The sequence below is a fragment of the Rhea americana genome, unplaced genomic scaffold (assembly GCF_003343005.1).
Source record: "Rhea americana isolate MKP2758 unplaced genomic scaffold, rheAme1 scaffold_146, whole genome shotgun sequence".
Classification (NCBI taxonomy): Eukaryota; Metazoa; Chordata; class Aves; order Rheiformes; family Rheidae; genus Rhea; species Rhea americana.
In genome coordinates this window covers 253,092-272,844 of record NW_028185550.1, presented here as the reverse complement: position 1 = coordinate 272,844, position 19,753 = coordinate 253,092, and the positions used below count along the sequence as shown (strand labels likewise).

Sequence of the window (19,753 nt, the reverse complement as noted above, 5' to 3'; positions counted from 1 at the left end):
TTTTTTTGTGGAAAATGGAGTCACATCAGTGCTGCAACAGCCGAAGAAAACTAGATGCCCCTAAGTAGGTGCAAGTGCAAGGAAATGATAAACTGAGGCAGGGAAGAAACTGCTTGCTTACAGTCATTTCTACTTTGGCTCCCAGGGGCAGGTTTAGCTCCGTTGGTTAGACCATGGTGCTGCTAATGCTAAGGTTCATGGGTTCAATCCCAATACAGGGCTATGCTGAGGGTTGGACTAGATGATCTCCAGAGGTCCCTTCCAACCTTACCATTCAGTGATTCTACAAAATTATTCTAACTTAAGCTATAGGAACCCATTTACTGGCAAGTTACATCACCAACTCTCTAGCCAAAGAGTAACAAATCTCTGAAATAAATAAATTCTTTACATTTTTTCTTTTTTGAAAAATCACAATTTTTTATCCTTGTTTTCCATCTCATTAAATACAGCAGTATCTGCCACAAAAATGACAGGTTAGTTTATCATCTTAGCTGTTTTAAGGCAGGAAATAATACTCACCTGCTTCATTGCCAGATACAATTGTATAAACAATCTGTTTTCCTAAAGTTTCAGCCACAGCAAAAGTGTAAATTAGATGATCTGCTCCCATGTTTTCCATAACTGAAACACTAATAGAGGAAAGACATGATAAATCATAATGTTAGAGTTCATAACAGCTATTGTGCTGACAGAGTTTGAAATTTAACTCCTTAAGAGCAAGTTTCCTCCCCTCTATGTGTGTGCCAGAGCTCACTGGCCTTCAGAGTGAAGTGTAGTTTCTACTTTTCCAGCCATACATTTGTTTATCCTTGAAGAAAGAGCAAGGAAGATTTTCATTTGTAAGCTGACAAGAGAGAAGGTATTAGCATAGACAGCACCTCTTACGTTCTGTTAATGACTGCAATAAAAATCAATACTTTTTTATTAGTGTGCAAAGGAAAGGGAGAAAGAGGATGATCTTCACAAACTGCACAACAAAGAAATAAAAGGTAACACCCAGCATCATGTACACAGAACGACTGGAGTAGCAGGATTTCCTAGACTGATTATTTAAAAAATAATGTCCTTTCTTCTACAAGAAAAGGAAAGGGAACTGCTATGAAACTTAGCTTCAGCTTTACTAGGTTTTCCACTACATGAAGAATATGCACCAGCTATGTAACTTACTGTGGAAGTCTCACCTGATTTCTGTGTTGTTAAACTGAGGAACAAATGGACGGTTGTCAAGCACATTAAGCGTAATCATAGCAGTGCTGTTTAATGATGGAGAACCTTGGTCTTCAGCCATTATTGTTAAATGGATCTCTCCAGATCTGGACAGGTTTCCAGTTGTTATTATTTTCCCCTCATTTCTGTTTTCTATCAAGAAGAACTGGCTGAAGTTTAGATCAGGGAGGATGTAATATTCAACAAGGCCATTCTGCCCCTGCCATGAAAGGAACACAACTTCATATAACTATTGGTTGCAGGACCATATTATTTCAGTGCTTCAAGTCTTGCAGTACACTGTTCTTAACATTTCTATGCTTAAATGGACAGAATGGCAGAGGCATTTTAAATAACCAGAGAGAACCAGGCTCAGAGTTACTTGGTGCTTAAGCTTGAAACACAAGAGCAGTAGCATGGGAAAGTGCCAATGGACAGACTTTCCTCCAGAAAATTATTTCTGATGTTCCAAAAGTCACACATATTCATAGCCTTACAAAAATATTCTTACATAACAAAGTATTTAGTGTTCTGCCTTAGGTTCATCATGGCCTTGAGTTCTGCACAAACTTTTAGCCTATTTCAACTCATACAAAAACATTAACACGTTAATTTGGTAAGCAAAGTTCACAAATTAGATCTTCTAATTCTAGATTTTCAGAAGAGGAGGAGGAGGAGGATGCCAATAAGTCAGTACAGGAAGTGAAGATTTCCATGGGGCTTGAGACAAGGTGCTTCTGATTCCTCATCTGTCAAAGTGAGCTAGAAGCAGCTATTCACTTTACGTAGGTTCCATAAAGCTTATTGGTTCACACCATCATATGTCCAGGGAGCTATATTTAGGTATCACTGTTGATAGTAATAATGAATTTCCAGGGGAAAAATTCCCATAGCAATACTAAGGAAACTASATGCAATATGAGTACATTTTGAAGGGTAGGAACAGTTGGTATTTCATACCTAAAGAATGGAAAAATACATTTGGACTGCAGCTTAAAGCAATCTCAGAATCAAAAATGAGTAGTTACCTGATCTTTGTCTGTGGCATTCACAGTTATGACATGAGCACCTACAGGATTAATCATGTGTAGAGAAGCAGAATAGGAATTCTGAACAAATATTGGAGCATTATCATTCACATCAATCACTAGAACCGTGACAGTAGCAGTTGCCTAGAAAACAAAATGGTTTCCTGCATTTTAGAATATTTAGAATGTCTTGTTTAGTGATATGTTTTTGTTATTTGCATATGCAACAAAAAGCATTAATTAGTCTTTGAAAATGCTGCACTGAAATAACAGGCTAGGTTTCATTTTCTGAACTCATCATCAGAAATCACTACAGGATTTTAACACAAAAGAGACAGTAAATTCTAAGTAGCAGCAGGATTCTACTTTTTGAAAGATTTCTGAAGGAGTAAGAACAAGATGTATTTTGGAGGCCAACATGTCATACTGCTGCTGCTAGATGGGGAAAAGGGAACCACCACATATTCTAGTTTTGTTAAAGAAGCTTGTAATAACTTTTCAAATAAAAGAAACAGAACAGAGCTAGAACAATTTTCTGCAAATCACCTTTGCTGCCACAGATAATTAGCAGAGTATTTACAGTATTAACTAACAGCAGCAGGCAAGGATTCTTGTTTTCCAGTGCAGATTGGTCGAACAATTCAGGGTCAAATTCTGCCATGCACAATTATGGAGTATTTGGACTAATTATGAAATAGAGTATTTCTCAKCATGGGCACAGGTAGCAAAAATATGACCCAAAGTGTGATTATGTGACTAATTTCTTGTGCACAATAAATGTCTTTTGTAGACCTCTCTCATACTAGTTCAAATCCATTCTGACTAGGAATGTCACATTACAGTGACATTCAGTTCATTACAGTAATGCTCTTTTACCTGATAAAAAGGAGCAGATTTATTGTTGACTGCATTCACCGTAAGGTTGTATTTATCCATGGTTTCATAGTCTGGAGAGGTCTTTATCTTAATATCCCCAAGTATTTCATCAATTTCAAATATATTTCCTCCACCACCTGAGATACATTCAAAGAAGCATTATCAATTAATGCATCTTAGAAACACACAGTTAACTACACTCTTACATTATATGTTTACCTGTGTCTTGAGCTGATGAACATTCCTTTTTTAATATAGTAGGGGGAATGTAGAAGAAAAACAGCAAAGATTTTGTGTGAATGAACATTTGAAATGTGAGCCAACAGAATGAGTCAACATGTCCTGCAGATATATCTGTTTCACTCAAAAGTTTATAGCACTTAAGCTTACAAGACATGTAAATGATGATGGAAAGTATATAGGAGTCCAGGAATGAACCTCTGGAAATGAGTTCCTCCATGCTTGTGTAACTGTAGGATCAGAGGACACAAAGGCCTTTTACAGTCCTCTGACATTCTGTACGTTCAGTCTCAGGTTACACGAAGCACAGTAACAAGATAGTACTCTAGTCRAGATGACTAGGAAGAAATGCCATTACATTTACTCTGGCTCTAATGAGTGACACGTAGATCCGTAGAAAAAACAACTTGACTGCCAAAAGACCTGGCATTGATTTTGACTGTTTTTCGCCACCCTTGTCCAAAGCCACATCAAAAACTGTGCATATTGGAAATAAAAGACTCTAAAATATATAATATATCTACTCATGATAGTCCAAACACCAGAAACAACTATTTTAACTCTTGGAGGCTTTGGTCGGTAGGCTCTAAATCTCCATCTCTGTCAGGCTTAGGTGCAGAGGCAAAGGGGTTCTTTTCCCAGCTGGGATGCCATCAGCTCCCACAGTTAAAYGTGACAGGAAGCATGAATGATAGCTCTCAGTCACTACAATTCACAAGTTRGCAGTAATGTAAAATGAAATTGCAGCTGGTTTACACTAATAGCTTGGGCAGAGATCTGAGATACCAGAGTAGGTGACATGGTGCCTGTAGTGCCATTTCTGCTGCAGAAGTAAACACGTCCAGCAGTAATGGGAGGCAGACAGCTCTCTAGCAGCCCTCAATAGTGAATCAGGTCCCTGATGCTCTTGTGATACCATCTACATCTGCTCAAAGTAGTTGTGAAATGCTCATAGTCCGCAAGCTGAGGAGAAGGTTAACTTAGTCGCATTTGGCACCTTGTGACACAGGCACAAACAGTATTACAAGATAGGGCTGAATTAGGCCCCAAGGTCTTTATTCTTCATTCAGTAAAACCAGAACAATTTTTTTTAATCAAAATTACTCCTGCTGATTACAGCTAAAGCACTGGGGCAGTTAAAGATTTTTTAGAAATATAACTTTTAATTGTAATTAAGAGTATGATTAAAATCACAAAAATTGTAGTTCCTGCAAAAGAAGTTGCTACTCAACCAGTTCAAATATTCTGTGAGCATAAATCAGGCAAATACTAAACCAGGCGAAAGTGAACCTTCTTGGCTTATGTAGAAAGGGATAAGCAGATAACATGCACAATGCTATTTATGCTCATAAGAGGGTAGACGACAAAGCGACCATTGTTTCAGCGCAGTAAGAGAATCCCTTGTTACCTGTAAGGTTATATAGAACAAAGGCATTGTCTCCCACGTCTCTGTCTGTTGCTGTGACTTTCCCAACTATGAATCCCACCGGCACATTTTCATTTACACTGAATGCATTCACTGGATCAAACACAGGTGGCCAGTCATTAACGTCAATGATCTTTACAGTAACTGTGCAATAACCTCTTTTCTTCTCAGGGATTCCATTATCTTCAGCATATACCACAATCTGTAAGTCGCACAATTATTGGTAATGAGAAATCATACAAATAGGTATTTGCATAAGGATTAAAAGATCTGGATGGTTCTTAAAATTTGGAGCATTCTTTGAAATTCAAACTCAAAATTTGAATTCACTTCAAAATAATTTCTGAAAACTTAAGGTGTATTTGTTTGATTTTAAGAGTCTTTCTATATAGAACCAAMCACTTCACCAGTATTTTTGCCTGAAGCAAAATAAGATCATAAAGAACATCCAGCAGTGGCAGCAACAATAAAATAAGTTTAATTGAGGGTCTTATCTCCAAGATCTCGGCCCAGTAGAGATTTGAGCAAACAGACGACACTGAATACATGAGCTGTCACTATGGAGTTAGTTATTCATGTCTCATGTGTCTGAGTGTTTGTAGGGCGGGGTGTTTATAAGCCTTGCTTGAATTTCAGGTTAGGCATTATAATCTACAGGCTGTGACTTGTTTCAATAACAAATCATATCTTGAGATGCACATTTAAAACAATACATAAAATGTTTAAGCCTGATCAAGCTAAACCAAAACAAAAATGTCACCAATTATCCAAGAGAAAGATAAAGAGCTCTGAATTATGAAAAGATTTAAGAAATCTAAAGCAAACCTGATATTCTGTAGCTTCTTCTTCATAATCAAAGGAGGTGGTGGAATAAAGAATTCCTGTAACTTCATCTATTCTGAATTTTAGTCTGTCTCCACTGAGAATGCCGTATGTTAGGAAACCATTTCTGCCTGTATCATGATCCTCAGCTTTCAGCTGCACAATCTGAGTAGCAGGTAAATTCTGTCAATAAAGAACAGATTGAGGCCGTCAGAGACTTTGGTGAGCTGCAGTATCTTGATTTATATGAAGGATGAGTAGCAGAAACCACATACACTTAAAACAGTATAGACAGTTTTCAATCAAAATTACACAGTTCATTCAGCACAGTAAGAGAATCTCTTGTTTTCTGTAATATACTGATCAGTTATTCTTCCCCCCTCTCCCTCCCGCCCTGTCTCTCTCTACAGCAGTGATCTTCAGGGACAACCACCATGTTTTCAAACAGGACCAATGATGAACACAAGGGTCTGGCTTGCCTTTCAGAAATTACTACAGTTTAATAGCTTCTGGTCCTCCTTTGAAACTCAAGAGACATTCTCAACTTCAAAATCATGTTCCTGTATGGAAACTATTTGGCTAATAAATATTCTTTTCAGCTCTAAGGGCATTAAAAATTCTCTATTTCTTTCTTCTAAAAAACTGTTATTTGCATTAATATTGACAGAAAATATCAGTGTTTCACTTGTACAGCCATTTGAGATCTGATCTAAAGTTACATGATCCAACAGGGCATCCAACAGTTCTTCCTGTGTAAATATTTCACATGGAAATTTATTTTTAAGCTTGGGAAATGTGATTCTAACTCTTCTCCATTAAATTAACTGGGAATATTAAAAATATGTGTAATAATTAAATATATATTTAGCTCTATGTTAGAAATTGACTAGATTTCAAATCAGTTGTATCTTAAAGAGAATTTATGTTAACTAGTTGGTAATCTCAAAAGCAAGGTATGTGCTATAGAAAATATAAGTATGATCAACGTGCTTCATTTAAAAAATATCTAGCAGATGAAAGTGTGAAAAGTGTTGTTTGAAAATGCAAAACAGTGAAATGTTGAGCTAGATGCTTTTGCRTAAATAAATTCTGTGGCTTCCTTTGCAGGCTTCCAAAATACAATAGCAGCAGACTGAAATCTGCCTTGTTTCATGCTACTAATAACTTAGAGACAGGAAGAATCATAACAGATCRTATTTTATCAAGAGGAGAAATTACGCTACTTTAGACGAGACTTCTGCCTGCTATTTCTCTGCATAAAGCTCCTTTATAGGCTGATAAAGAGTCTGTAAAATGACAAGCACATCCACTAGATTGGAAATGCACATGAAGATGCTCTGTGCACAAATATGCAAGATGGAGTGGCTATTTTTTGCTTCATGGAGACCCTCACTTTCCCTTTAATATGTTCATATTTCTGGACCATTCTCTTTATGTACTAGAAGTTTCAGATTGAAATAAACTGTGGAACATCATATGGCAGAATGGTAAGCGCCTCCTGGCTCCAGTGCCAGGATGTTTACTTGTACATTCAATATAAGATATTTTTTATTATTTTACGGGTTCATTTTTGTGATTCAGGTTAGGGTGGCATTTTCTTACCTCTTCCAATTTTTCTTCTACTAGAGAAGATGGGAATACTGGAGGGAAATTGTTTTCATCAATGACTTCTACATTCACAGAAACTTGATTATGTATGCTAGGGTTAGATGGATCTGTTGCTTGTACATTAAAAGAGACTGGAAAATGTTCTGCTGTCAAATTTTTTCTTGTTCTTATGATACCAGTGGATGGATCAATAATAAAATATCCTATTAAAAAAAACAAAAACAAAATAAAACAGAAATTACTCTATTATTTTATTATTTTTTAAACTGAAGACATGGGCCCTTCAATGCAAGCTACATATTATGTGTATGACTGTCACCTGTTACAGTGTCCATCAAAGAACAAAATAAAATAAAGTATGGATTTGCATGAATATCAGAAGTATCCAGGGCTATAATTAATAAAAACAAATATTTCAGAAAGACAGATGGGAAGAATAGGGGAGAAGTTCACAATTCTCCAGCAGAAGTCCTTTCACCTTCCCCTGAGAGTCAGAGATTATTGATCCTGATTCAGTCACTAATTATTGTATTTCCTATGACCTCCTGTTCTTACTGACAAGGGGAATTTGCCAATAACTCTAAGGGGACCACAGCTTCATACAGAACACTTTACAGAAAAAGAAACAATAGAGGCTATTTTCAACACTACAATGTAATCACTTCTAGGCTTTTATTATTAGCAAAACGAATCATCTGACACAAAGCACTGATCCAGGTGATTCCATGTAAACTTACTCTACATGTTCAAATTTGTTAAGAAAATGTTAATGAGTTTTTCTTTTTTTTTTTAACCATCAAGATCTATGCTGGACTAGGTATTTTCTTTTTCTTTCCACTCCACTGTAACTTTATGCCTGACCAGGTACCACCTGATCTCCTGTAGCAGACATGAAAAAGCATAAAGCCAGTGAAGTAAAATTCAGTATTGTGTGGCTCTAGCTAAACCGACAGAAACTTGGTCACGTGCCACACTTGATATCAAATTTGTACGTCTGAATGATACAGTAGTCTATACATGCAATGTTAACACCTGTAGAACTGACATATAAGCAAAAAAAGAGATAGAAGAAATAATCCAAAAGCTAAGTGCTCTGTAGCAATAGTTCTTTTACACATCTTCTTCCTTGTTATTTCATGTAAACGGCTTACCCTTTTCACAGCTTACCATTTTCATCACCAGATACAATACTGTAAATCACAGGGACTTTATACAACACACTGATCTGTACTACGAAGGTATTTGGCAGCGCCTTCTCACTCAGTGGGGCAGGTTGATAGACTGCTTCAGAGAATACTGGGAATGAAATGTTGATGGGAGCAATCGTTACTGACACCTGCAGTGAAAAAAAGAAAAAACATGACCACAATGGTAATATAACAATGCTTTCAGGTTTAGCAGACTTTTCAGTTTTACAACAGCAAAAGTCTAGAATTTTCTCAGAAAGAAAAAGTTTGATTGCTGCCTGCTGAGTCTGACAAATTCATATCTCAAAGGTAGTGAAGGTTAGTGAAAGATGCTAGTAGCCTCATCAGTTTAGGTTCACCAGTATGTTTTCCTAAATATAGAGAGGGATTCCAGTTCATCATATACAGCATACTTCAGATGACTTGTCTGGCTAAGCAGCTTCTCAGAAAGAGATATTAATCTGTATTCATAACAGGTTTTTCCACATGGTGTATGTATGACCAGAGCAGGAGTTATCAAACAGGTTTGGAAGTACAGAATTTTAATGTACTGTATACATTTAAAACAATTATAACTGATTTTATATATGAAAAAAGGTGGCAGTCTATAAATAATGCCCCATGCTTCACAAAAATACTGACAACTCCTTCCTAAATGACATCAGCCAGCTGCTCTCCAATGATCTGAAGAATGAGGGCTCATAATTCTACATTTTCAAATTCAGTTGAATGTAATTTTGCATATGTTTTTATCCATACACATTTCTAGTCCTTTTTGACTTTTGTATGAATTTTAAGCTGCGATGTTTAGCCAAAGATCACCAACCATTTATAAACACTGTAAATTTTTTTTTCTATTTTCATATTTTAAAATTTCCTTTTTTTCTTGTATTATAGGAGAATAAACAGGAACATCTGATTTGCTGTCTCCTGTTGACCATATCACCTACTTCCATTATGTCCCCTCTACTGTCCCACACTTTTGACCTTGCATAGAAGTCTCCATTCCTTTAACATTCCTCCCTCATGGTCCATAGCTTCTGCCTTTGTTACATCTTTTCTGAAATGGAATGATCAAAACAATGATGGGTGGTATGTCAGCAATGGTTATAGTGGAATAACTCTATAAATATTATTATTCTGTATCCCTTTCCTGAAACAAAGTGGACATTCTGACTCATAATTCCCATTCCATGGAGTAGTTACACTCAGATTAGAATAAAACAATTTGGTGAATAAACTGCAAGTGGATACTGAGACAAAAATTTCAGTACCTTAACAGAAGTTGAAAGAGGTGGCACACCCAAATCTGTAGCAGTGACTGTCAAAGAGTAATACAGGGGGACAGTCTGCTTTGACAAATCTCTTGTTAAATTGAGTTGTCCTGTGGTACTGGAAAGATTAAAGAGGCCTTCTGARTTTCCATCTGAAGAGAGAAAAACAGGTGATAGAAATGTTCAATATAGCCAGTAAATTATATGCCCAGACTTAAGAGACATGGGTTGAAATTGCAATCTGTATATGTGATTTGGCACAAGACATCCGGCCTCTTTTGATTCTGTGTCTAAATCGTAGCATCATTCAGGCTGCAAATGCCCTCACGAGGCCTTCAGTCCACCCTCTTGCTCAAAGCAGGGTCATCACTGAATTTAGACTAGGTTGCTCAAGGTTTTGTCCTGTCAGGTGCTGAAGACCTCCAAGGATAGCCTCTCTGTGCAACCCGTTCCAGTGTTTTAATTATCCTTACAGTGGATTTCCCCCCACTTATATCTAGTCAGAACTCCCCATTTCAATTCATAACCACTGTCTTTCATCTTCCTGTCATGCAACCCATGCTAGCATAGAGTGTAGCTCCATCTTCCCAGGAACCTCCTCCCACGTATTGAAAGAGAGATCTCTGACCTGGCCTTCAGCTACTGCTGTTACTTATTCTCCTCCTTGAACCTTGCTTCCAATCACAAAAGTCTGGAATACCTTGTTGGTGAGGACCAAGGCAGAGATAGCACTGAGTATGTCAGTTGTACCTGCATCCACTGTCACTAAACCACACACCACAATTGGCAGTGGGCCCACATTTTCCTTTTATATTCCTTTACTGCTAATGAAGTGGGGGAAACTCTTCCTGCTGTCCCTGACGTCCACTGCAGGAGTCAGCTTTGGGTGAGCTTTGACTTTTCTAGCACCATTCCTACATGTCCAGGCAATGTTTTTACAGTCTTCCTTTGTAGCTCATCCATGCTTCTACCCTCATGTACGGCCTTTTGCACTGGGGCTCAGTCCAAAATTCTCTGGTTAGCCAAGTCAGTTTCCTAATACATCTACTTATTTTCCTGAGCATCAGGATGGACCAGTCTTGTGCTTGATGGATGCTGACCTTAAAGATCCACCAATTCTCTTGAGCTCCTTGCCCATCAGAGCTGCCTCCTACAGGATCACACCTACCAGATCCCTGAATAAGCTGAAGTCTGGTGTCCTCAAGTCCAGAGTCTGTACTCTTCTACTTACCTTCCTCACTCCACGCAGAATCTTGAATTTTCACTATTTCAGGATCACTGCAGTCAAGGCTGCCATTAATTATCACATCCCCAAGCAGTTCATTCTTGTTCATGAGTAAAACATAAAATAGTACTTCCTTTCATACAGAGATGTCAGGAACTGTATCAAGGGCTGACAGTTCACAAGCTTCCTATTGTGAAGCTGGGAGYTGAGCATCAATTAAGCACTGAGTCTTCCAGGTATCTGCTTTAAGGTTATGCTGTTCTTAATGTGTGATATTTATAGAGACTATATATGCTTTGTAGATAGAATTATGTGATATAACTCTTAGGGCTTAGAAATACTGTCTTGTGGTTTCCCCTGTTCAAATGTACCTGCTGTATCTTGTGTTTYGTTAGATTCCAAATTCAAAGCAGAGTTGTAAGTAAAATCTAAAATTCCAATGACTTCTGTAGTACAAGGATTTCCTACTTTGTTTCTAGAGTACTTACCCACTAGAAGCCACCATCCTAATTAGAGTTTTTAGAGACTACTATAATATCCGCTTAAATTTCAGTTCTGTGCATGGATGATTCACAACACTGGACTTCTATGGCTAACTCCATTAATTTTGAATGAGATTGCTACAGATGCAGAGTTTCATTGTGCTTGACTTTTACAAGTACACTTCATTTTACAAAAACTGTTAACAGTTTATCAAGACGCAAGTACTCTATTAATAAGCACCTACTAGAGTTTCTCTAACATACCTGTAATACTGTAGACAATGTCTTCATCATAGCCTTTGTTTTCATCTCTTGCATTGATATCTACTACCAATGTGCCAGCTGTAGAATTGTCAGGAAGGATCTGGTGATATGAGGGCTTGTCAAATATGGGTCCTTCTTCATTAACATCTTCCACAGTAACTAGGAAAACAAGGTAAATGTTTGAGGGCAAACATGAGTTTCACCGAAATGGYTACAGGCTATTTCTTCAGCTAATATAAACCAGTAGAGCTCCTCTGAATTAAGTTGGAGCTCTTTCAGTTTAAACCAGATAGCAACCTTCTTTTCCATACTTCAAAACTGCTGCCTTTGTGGATTAAATTATTTGCTGCTCTGATAATAGTCTCCTCAGAATGGCTGAACTGCTAGCGTGCTGTCACTACTATCTGTCATGAATAACACCATCCTATTGCTTCTCTGGGCTCCCTTCTATGCCCATGTTAATTTGATATCTCTTGTCTTTGGCTTAAATTGCAAGAACTGACAGACAGGATTGGTTAGTGCTATGTTTGTACCTGACCTGGCACAGTAGAGTCATGGCCCATAGTTAGTGAAACAGGGCCCTAGAGTAAAATAAATGACAAAAAAAAAAAAGAAACGGGAAAAAAAAAAAAAAAAAAAAAAAAAAAAAAAGAAAAAAAAAAAAAAAAAAAAAAAAAAAAAAAAAAAGTAAATTCACAAAAATCATGTCTATTGTTTTCTATTTTACAGAATTTGAAAAAAAAAGCTATTTTTTGCAAAAAAATCCAATATTGTTGTGTTATTTTAACGTTATTTTTATAACTTTTTTTAAATATCAATTTTTTCACCAATCAATAAGCAGCTTTATAGTAGACCAGCAGAAAAAGAACTGAATGATGATTTTGTAAATATTTTCAATCAAAATGTCAATAGGTACTCTAAATATGCCATAAAAAATTTATGAAAGCATTGAAGTGAGTAATGACAATCTATGTGAAAAAAAATCTTCATCAAAACAACATCAAATTGTCAGTTCTAACAATTTACTTTGGAAGACTGTATTATTACTGAAGACTATCTTTGTGCCTTAAAACTACACATGCTGAAATATTCCCTAAGAGAAATCAAGATAAATTTTCTGTAGTAAACTAGAGCTACCTGTAATGTTTGCCGTGTCCTGTAAATACGGCTCTCCAGGATTGAAAGCTGTCAGAATAAATGTATGCTGGGCACTACTTTCATAGTCCAGAGGTTGAAGAGTTGTAATATTTCCAGAAAGTTCTCCAACATAAAATGAAGAAGTCTCTCCAATTATAGTATAATGAATAATAGCATTGTACCCTATGTCTTTATCCATGGCTGTTGCACTCAAAATCTAAATGAGAAAAAAAATTAGATCAAAATCAAAAGAGTGGCAAAATACACGCAAGGTTGGTATTTAACTATATAGTATTTACTGTCTGAATTACGCATATGGCCATTAATGGCATTGCTAGAATACTGATGCAGCTTCTAGCAATGCAGATAATGGAGCTATCTTAGGTCATGCCTCTTTCTTTGATTCCTGTGAACTACTAGTTCAAATTTGCAAGACAGATATGGAGCCAGAAATGGGTATACTAGGGGAAGGACATCTTAAGAACATGGAAATTCTGGATACATGTACAATATATAGAGCAACTTTACAACATGCTGCCTGTAAGTCCTCTGCAAACCAGATCTGCATGGTTTGGCATCATTGCTAAGAGTAGAAGGGGAAAGGAGATGGACATGAAGAGAGCTTCAGGAACAGTCGATGTGATGGCCACTCCACTGTCATATATAACTAATGCACAGTGATTTTAGAGATCCACGGAGTCAAAAAACGATATACCCCATTGCACAGCCATCATGGATTAGTACCGTTTCCAAACGTACATAGGGAGAACAACTGCAGAAGAACAGGCTATTTATTCTTAATGCCACATACCACATGTGGAGGCTCATTCTCTTTTACAGCCACAGTGTATGATTCCTGGGGGAACACTGGTGGGTTGTCATTCACATCTTCTACAGTGATGCTTAGAACTAAGCTTGCAGATTGAGACAGTTGGCCAGAATCGGTGGCCTGCGGAAAAAAAACTTGTATCAGTGAAGTGCTGTATTTAATGACAAATTTACTTTACCAGTTCAACTCTGTTCCAAAAATTCTGAAAGAAAACTTTGTCTCAGAAGACTTTCTGCTGRACCAGTTATCACTCAATTACACTGCTGTAACTCTATGCCTGATTTGGTGTTGCATGTCTTCTGCTGCTGCTGTCATCATGATGTCACGTGCTCTAGCTCATTTCATGATCAATTAATGAAATGCTCAAGTGTGTTCCAGATCATATGTGCTATGTGATCAGACATGGCAAGAATCAAAATAAAACCATGATCTGAAGATGCCTATCTGTGTTGTAGCCTTTAAAAGAGTAAGTATATCCCTTGCATTTTGAAGGCTTGAAATGTCTACAAGGCAAGTTGTATAGACTAGCTGGTATGTAGCAAATTCACAGTGTAGTTTACATTGCGCTAACACCCWCCATGGAAAACTCCTAACCTATAGGCCCATATATACAATTCTTAATTATTCTTAAGAAGTGCCTACTTTTATTAATTCTAAAATTTTCAGAAGACACTGTTCGGTTTTTAATATGCATCATCATATATTATTGTATTCTGAATAATTCCTCTGAGTTATTTGCTGTATTACATAATTCAGTCAAGTAATTTAAGTAATCAGTAAAGATCTTCCTGAAGTATATTTGTACATAATGGTCAGGGCTGGAACAGTTATCTGTAGGCTCGAACATCAGTTTAACTGATTAATTGCACTAGAATGAATGGAATCAACTAGAATAGATAGATGCTCATTTCATGTATCTTTAAAAAGTCTAAATACATACATTTTGAGAAATGAAAAAGGTAACTGCAAGAGACAAGCGATTTGGACTGGCAAAGCAATAAAAGAAATACGACSGTACAGCAGCTATGCAGTCTAAAACAGACTCAGGAATGCTTTGCAGGTTTCACTGTAAGATGTCATGTGGCTTTAGATCTGATGTTCATTTATTGACTAATAACAATTTACATAGAGAGAAAAAAAGCTCTAGGTACAAAACACACAAAAAATGGTCAAAATATGAATGAATTCTAATAGAATAGGATGRATTTTCTTATGATGGTTCAGTATTCTTTCTCTTTCTGTTGAGAATTTTGCAAATTTGCATCAAATATGTCAACTTACTATTATTCTCAGTTCATAACTGTCCATCGTTTCCCTGTCTAAGGATTGCGTTGTCATCAGCTTGCCAGTGGAACTATTAATATGGAACGTTCCAGCAAAATCATTTTGCAAAGAATAGCTTATAAGTGCATTAACTCCTGTATCCAGATCAGTAGCAGAAAATATGCCCAAGTCTAGCATGCCTGCATTCTCAGGAGTTGATAGTTTAGTCTGAATCAATGTTGAGAAGACTGGAGGATTGTCATTGATGTCATTCAACCTGACAGTTACCTGCATTAAAAAAAAAAAAAAAAAAGACACACACATATATTTGAGCTATTAAAACAGTTGCTCTTATTGTGGGTTGTTCACAGAACAATTCTTTCAGAATATGATACAATTTTTGACATTAACAGTATTTCAAGGTGTCAATGTCTCTCCTTAGAAAAAAATAGAAATTAAATACAAATAAGCTCTCAAAATACTCAAAACACTCATGCTTACATAATAGCTCACACTGTTATCTGGGTATTGTTTTTATATTTTAYTGTTATATTCCTTTTTAAAAATATTTAAAAATGCAATATACTGTACCAAAGCAACAGCTGTATTGGGTGGCATTCTAGAATCCACTGCTTCTACAATGATGCTGTATAGGTCATCTTCTTCTCGATCTAGCCTGGCAAGAGTCACAATGTCTCCTTGCTCRTTAACAGAGAACTTGTCACTATGTGTTTTCAGAGAGTATGCTACTTTTATGACTATGCTTCCAGTCAGAGCCTTCACAGAGCCAACAGCAGTCCTCACTGGCTCCTCTTCTGGAATGCTGAACTCATAGCTGGAGCTTTCAAAAATCAGTCCGAAGTCAATGTCATTTACCAGCAAGTAGATAGTAACAGAGGCTAATGAGAGAAAACAAATTAAAAATAGTGAAATTACTTCTGAAATAATCATGAACTGTGCTGTATTTCTCTAAGGTTTAAGGAACTAATAGAAATTGACAAAAATTGATATCTAGTAAAGAGGAATTAAAAGCAAAAAATCAATAGTAATAAGTAAGTTAAAAGTTAAGTCTTAAGCTAAATAGTTTGTAACAGAAAGAGAAGGAACTGCATAAGTGCAAATTTGATCAGGGCCACTCATCCTAGTTTAAGAAAATCAGTTGTTCCTTCTATTCACGAGCAATCAAAACTAATGTCTAAAATTACATGGAAAGGATGGTTATGGAAAATGCTATATGACCGAATATTTTTTGAAAAAGCAGAAACTTCTGCAAAGTGATGTTTGCCATTTTCTAATTTAGTTAAATGTTCTAATTCTAAGCAAATTAAGAAAAATTGAAAGAGAAACACATTTTACCGATATGATTTCAACACATCTTTTTAGAGTGCCTACTACCACCAAGTCCTGTTCTTTGTACCAGGAGTATCACAGCAGTAAATAGAGAAATCATATTTCTAATCAGGATTACTAAACCAAGTTCTTTGCTAGTGCAATCAGCTGGAAGGAAATCAAAGAATAATAATAAAAAAGAAACAACTAAATAAATGTTCATCATTGCTGAAATGTAACAGGGATTAGCCATAATTCAATTTGACTTAAATGCAGCGGGATTCATTTTAAATTTCAAAATTTGTAAAGGTTATACAACCATAGAAGTCGCCAATATATTTGGATATTATGTGGGAAGAAAAAAAGGGTAAGATATCATTTACCATTTGATGTAAGCTGAGGAAATCCATGGTCAGAAGCAATAACTATCAGTGTAACGACTGTATCAGCTGTAATATGGGCCAAGTCACTGCTCAGAGTGATTTCTCCGGTATGGTTATTTATACGGAAATCATTAGAATGGTTCATGAAACTGCATTAGAGAGAAATCAGTATAACATTCATATTAATGACATAGTAAGTACCTTCTACTTACTGTTAAACTACTGTAACAAACACCCAACAGCTAGTATTTGCGTATTTATAAAAATGGTTAAGCAACATGTTTTAATTGCTGTCATTAGCCTAAACATTTCAGCCTTTTCATGCCTTCCAACCTGAAAAAAAGACAGCATTCATGCCTTCAGTTTCCATTACACTCCAAGTGTTTCATCTTCCATGAACAGAAGGCAGGTRTTGCACTCTCACCTGCATATAGTTCAGTGATGTAAGAAATGCAGGTGACATTCATTCAAAGACTGCAGTCCTGCTAATTCCTAGTTTTCTGCACACACCTGCAGAAAACTGTATTGCTCACAAGAACAAATAATATGTTTAAAGTAGAATGTCATCTCATAGCTAAAAATAATCTCTTTCAATACACTATTTTTAAATATTTACAATTTTCTGACACATTAATCTATCCTTCTCAATCTATATACTTTTAATGTCAGGATACCACACTATTTTCCATGATACAAGTCTCATCCAAAACCTTCTTCAATTAACTTTTTATGCATAGCCCATTATGAAAGTTACTATGTCTTGATCTCCTCTTCCTAGCAAGCAAATGATGTGTGAACAGAATGATAGTTATTCTCTAAGATCATCCTACTTCCTGCTCAGAAGCTCCAATAAGTTATACAAAATCTCAGAATAACAAACAAGTCTTGGCATTTAATTCTTGTTAAGTTTATCACTTAATTGCTTTTGTTTTCTTATGGAATAACCGTTATTTTTGATAAACTCTAAAACACTGTGTAAAAATAGCACTCCTTTTTCCTAAGTTTAAAAATGATTAATGATTACAGCACTTGTAAAGTATCTATGAATAGGTCTTGTCTTCTTGTGAGCAACTGAGAAATTAAAATGCTCTTCTATTTTTTTAACAGAAAATACTTACTAACCTCACAGAAATTTACCTGTATGAAATAACAGAATTGYTCCCAAGGTCGAGGTCAGTAGCAGACACTGATAGTACAGAAACACCTTCTTTTGCCGTTGCTACATGTACACTGGCTGAGTATTGTGCTTTCATAAACTGAGGAGGGTTATCATTCACATCTAATACTTGAATGCTGACATATGTGAAATTCTGGAGGGATGACAGGGGAAAAACATGAGAGAAAATTCACAGACAYATTTATGAATAAAAGGATGTTGATACAAGAACAATGTGATCCTCTCCGTTACCTGCCTCTGAGGTACTCCATTATCAGATACCACCAACAGCAGCTCGTACTTCTCTTTGGTTTCTCGGTCTACATAGCCATTAACCAAAATGGTTCCATCCTAGAGAAGGTAATACAGTTCAGTGCACTGCTCATTTTGATAACACGCTTGTACACTGAGTTCTCAAAGGAGATGAGGGATTAAAATCCTCTTCTCCTTTAGACAAATATAGTTTGGATTCAGAGCAATGTCTGACCAATATTACTTAGCCTTTGGACCTCAACCTGCATTTCCAGACTGRGGTCTGAATGTTCTTTTTGTCTCCATGTGGGCTAGAATGGTTATGACTAGTCTTTCTACCTGGTGAGAATAATTCTGTCAAGTAACTTAGAGAAAAACTTTATCTAGATATCGTTTTCAGCAAATCCAAACCGTTACCTGTTGGATGTCATATGGATTATCCCCATCCTCAGCTGACAAGTAATATGTAATTCGTGCATTCTCTCCCTCATCCAAATCAGTAGCAGCTACATGTCCAACTACAGCAGGGGTGCCCAATACGTAATCTCCCTCCAAGACTGCAAAACTGTATGGCAGCATCTGAAACTCAGGGTTATTATCATTGACATCCAGGACTGTGATATGAAACAAGGCACTTGAATTAAGCCCATTTGTTTCAGCATCAACTGCCCACACCTGCCAAAACAAGAAATGGAAATGGTATATTACTTGACTGTATTGTCATTTCAACCAGCTAATGAAGATAACAAAAAGGAGTTGGGGGAATAAAGTAAAAATGGGCCAGAGCTGCAAATCCAGCCCAAATTTACTTGTAAAGTAAATCCAGATGCAGTCTCCCTGTCCAGGTCTGTGTCATTCCTTAATGAAAGTATTCCAGGGATATCCACAGCAAACAAAGTACTGTTATGAACAAAGTGTCCCTGAGAAAAGCCAGCCTAAAAAGAAAACACAGTTTATTTACAATTAAGATGATGAATATTTAAGATTAAAAAAACAAGCTTACTATATTCAGACCTGATGTTCCTATAGGACTTTTCATTCTTGAAGCACAAGTGTTTTGCAAGATTGGACAAATGAAGCCTTCCAAGCTGAGGTATGAGAATATTGGACTTCTTAGGCAAACAAAAACTGGGGTATGTTCTTTCCCCAAAAGTCTCTGAGCCATCTCCCCATGATGTGGAGAGCAGCAATGCACAGCTCGGTGCAGTGTGACCTGGGACAAGCCTTTATACCTCTTTAAAACTGACATGAGTAAGAATATTATAGTAAAACAGAAATCTCTTTCTCTAAAGCAGCTCCTCACTACCATGACTACATATAACATTCCTCTATAAGATAAGGGGAAAAAGAAACAAATTTGTGTAAAACAGAGTGAAATTGTTTCATTTTCTATTAAAGAAAAAGAAACTATATCAGCTTTACAATTTCTTTCACCCTGATTAAGCTGATATGATGGGCAGGTTTATTGCATTACAGGAATACAGTATCAAATATTCTCAGACAGAAGCAAAGTACTAAACTGTATTAAGAGTGTTAATCATTYTGACATAATAAGCAATAACATAAAGCTTTTAAAAAATCTATCTGATGTGACATACATGTATTCATCCCAYATGCATGTGCATACAAACACACAACTTTCTCTGCCCTGGATTACATATATATTTCTCTTTCTCTAGCTTTCCTGATATAACCAGGTAACTATTTTGTAGATGGTCACTGGGAAAAAAAATGCAATTTAGTCTTAAATCCTTAGGTAAAGG

The 19,753-nt window shown here is 36.4% G+C and overlaps 1 protein-coding gene across 1 annotated transcript in view; it reads right to left on the bottom strand.

Annotated features, from left to right (window-relative positions):
* Positions 1 to 19,753, bottom strand: part of LOC146599110 (protocadherin Fat 4-like) — a 46,109-nt gene that overhangs the window by 8,341 nt on the left and 18,015 nt on the right. Inside the window, exons 17-35 of the mRNA XM_085299129.1 lie at positions 18,800 to 18,925; positions 18,408 to 18,665; positions 17,991 to 18,089; positions 17,720 to 17,892; positions 16,583 to 16,731; positions 15,462 to 15,769; positions 14,889 to 15,158; positions 13,590 to 13,727; positions 12,779 to 12,995; positions 11,642 to 11,800; positions 9,671 to 9,822; positions 8,377 to 8,545; positions 7,204 to 7,412; positions 5,605 to 5,784; positions 4,762 to 4,981; positions 3,114 to 3,250; positions 2,238 to 2,381; positions 1,185 to 1,429; positions 523 to 632 (exon numbers count right to left, since the gene is read on the bottom strand). Coding sequence (XP_085155255.1) covers positions 523 to 632; positions 1,185 to 1,429; positions 2,238 to 2,381; positions 3,114 to 3,250; positions 4,762 to 4,981; positions 5,605 to 5,784; positions 7,204 to 7,412; positions 8,377 to 8,545; positions 9,671 to 9,822; positions 11,642 to 11,800; positions 12,779 to 12,995; positions 13,590 to 13,727; positions 14,889 to 15,158; positions 15,462 to 15,769; positions 16,583 to 16,731; positions 17,720 to 17,892; positions 17,991 to 18,089; positions 18,408 to 18,665; positions 18,800 to 18,925 — 3,463 coding nt within the window. The remainder of the gene's footprint in view (positions 1 to 522; positions 633 to 1,184; positions 1,430 to 2,237; positions 2,382 to 3,113; positions 3,251 to 4,761; positions 4,982 to 5,604; positions 5,785 to 7,203; positions 7,413 to 8,376; positions 8,546 to 9,670; positions 9,823 to 11,641; positions 11,801 to 12,778; positions 12,996 to 13,589; positions 13,728 to 14,888; positions 15,159 to 15,461; positions 15,770 to 16,582; positions 16,732 to 17,719; positions 17,893 to 17,990; positions 18,090 to 18,407; positions 18,666 to 18,799; positions 18,926 to 19,753) is intronic.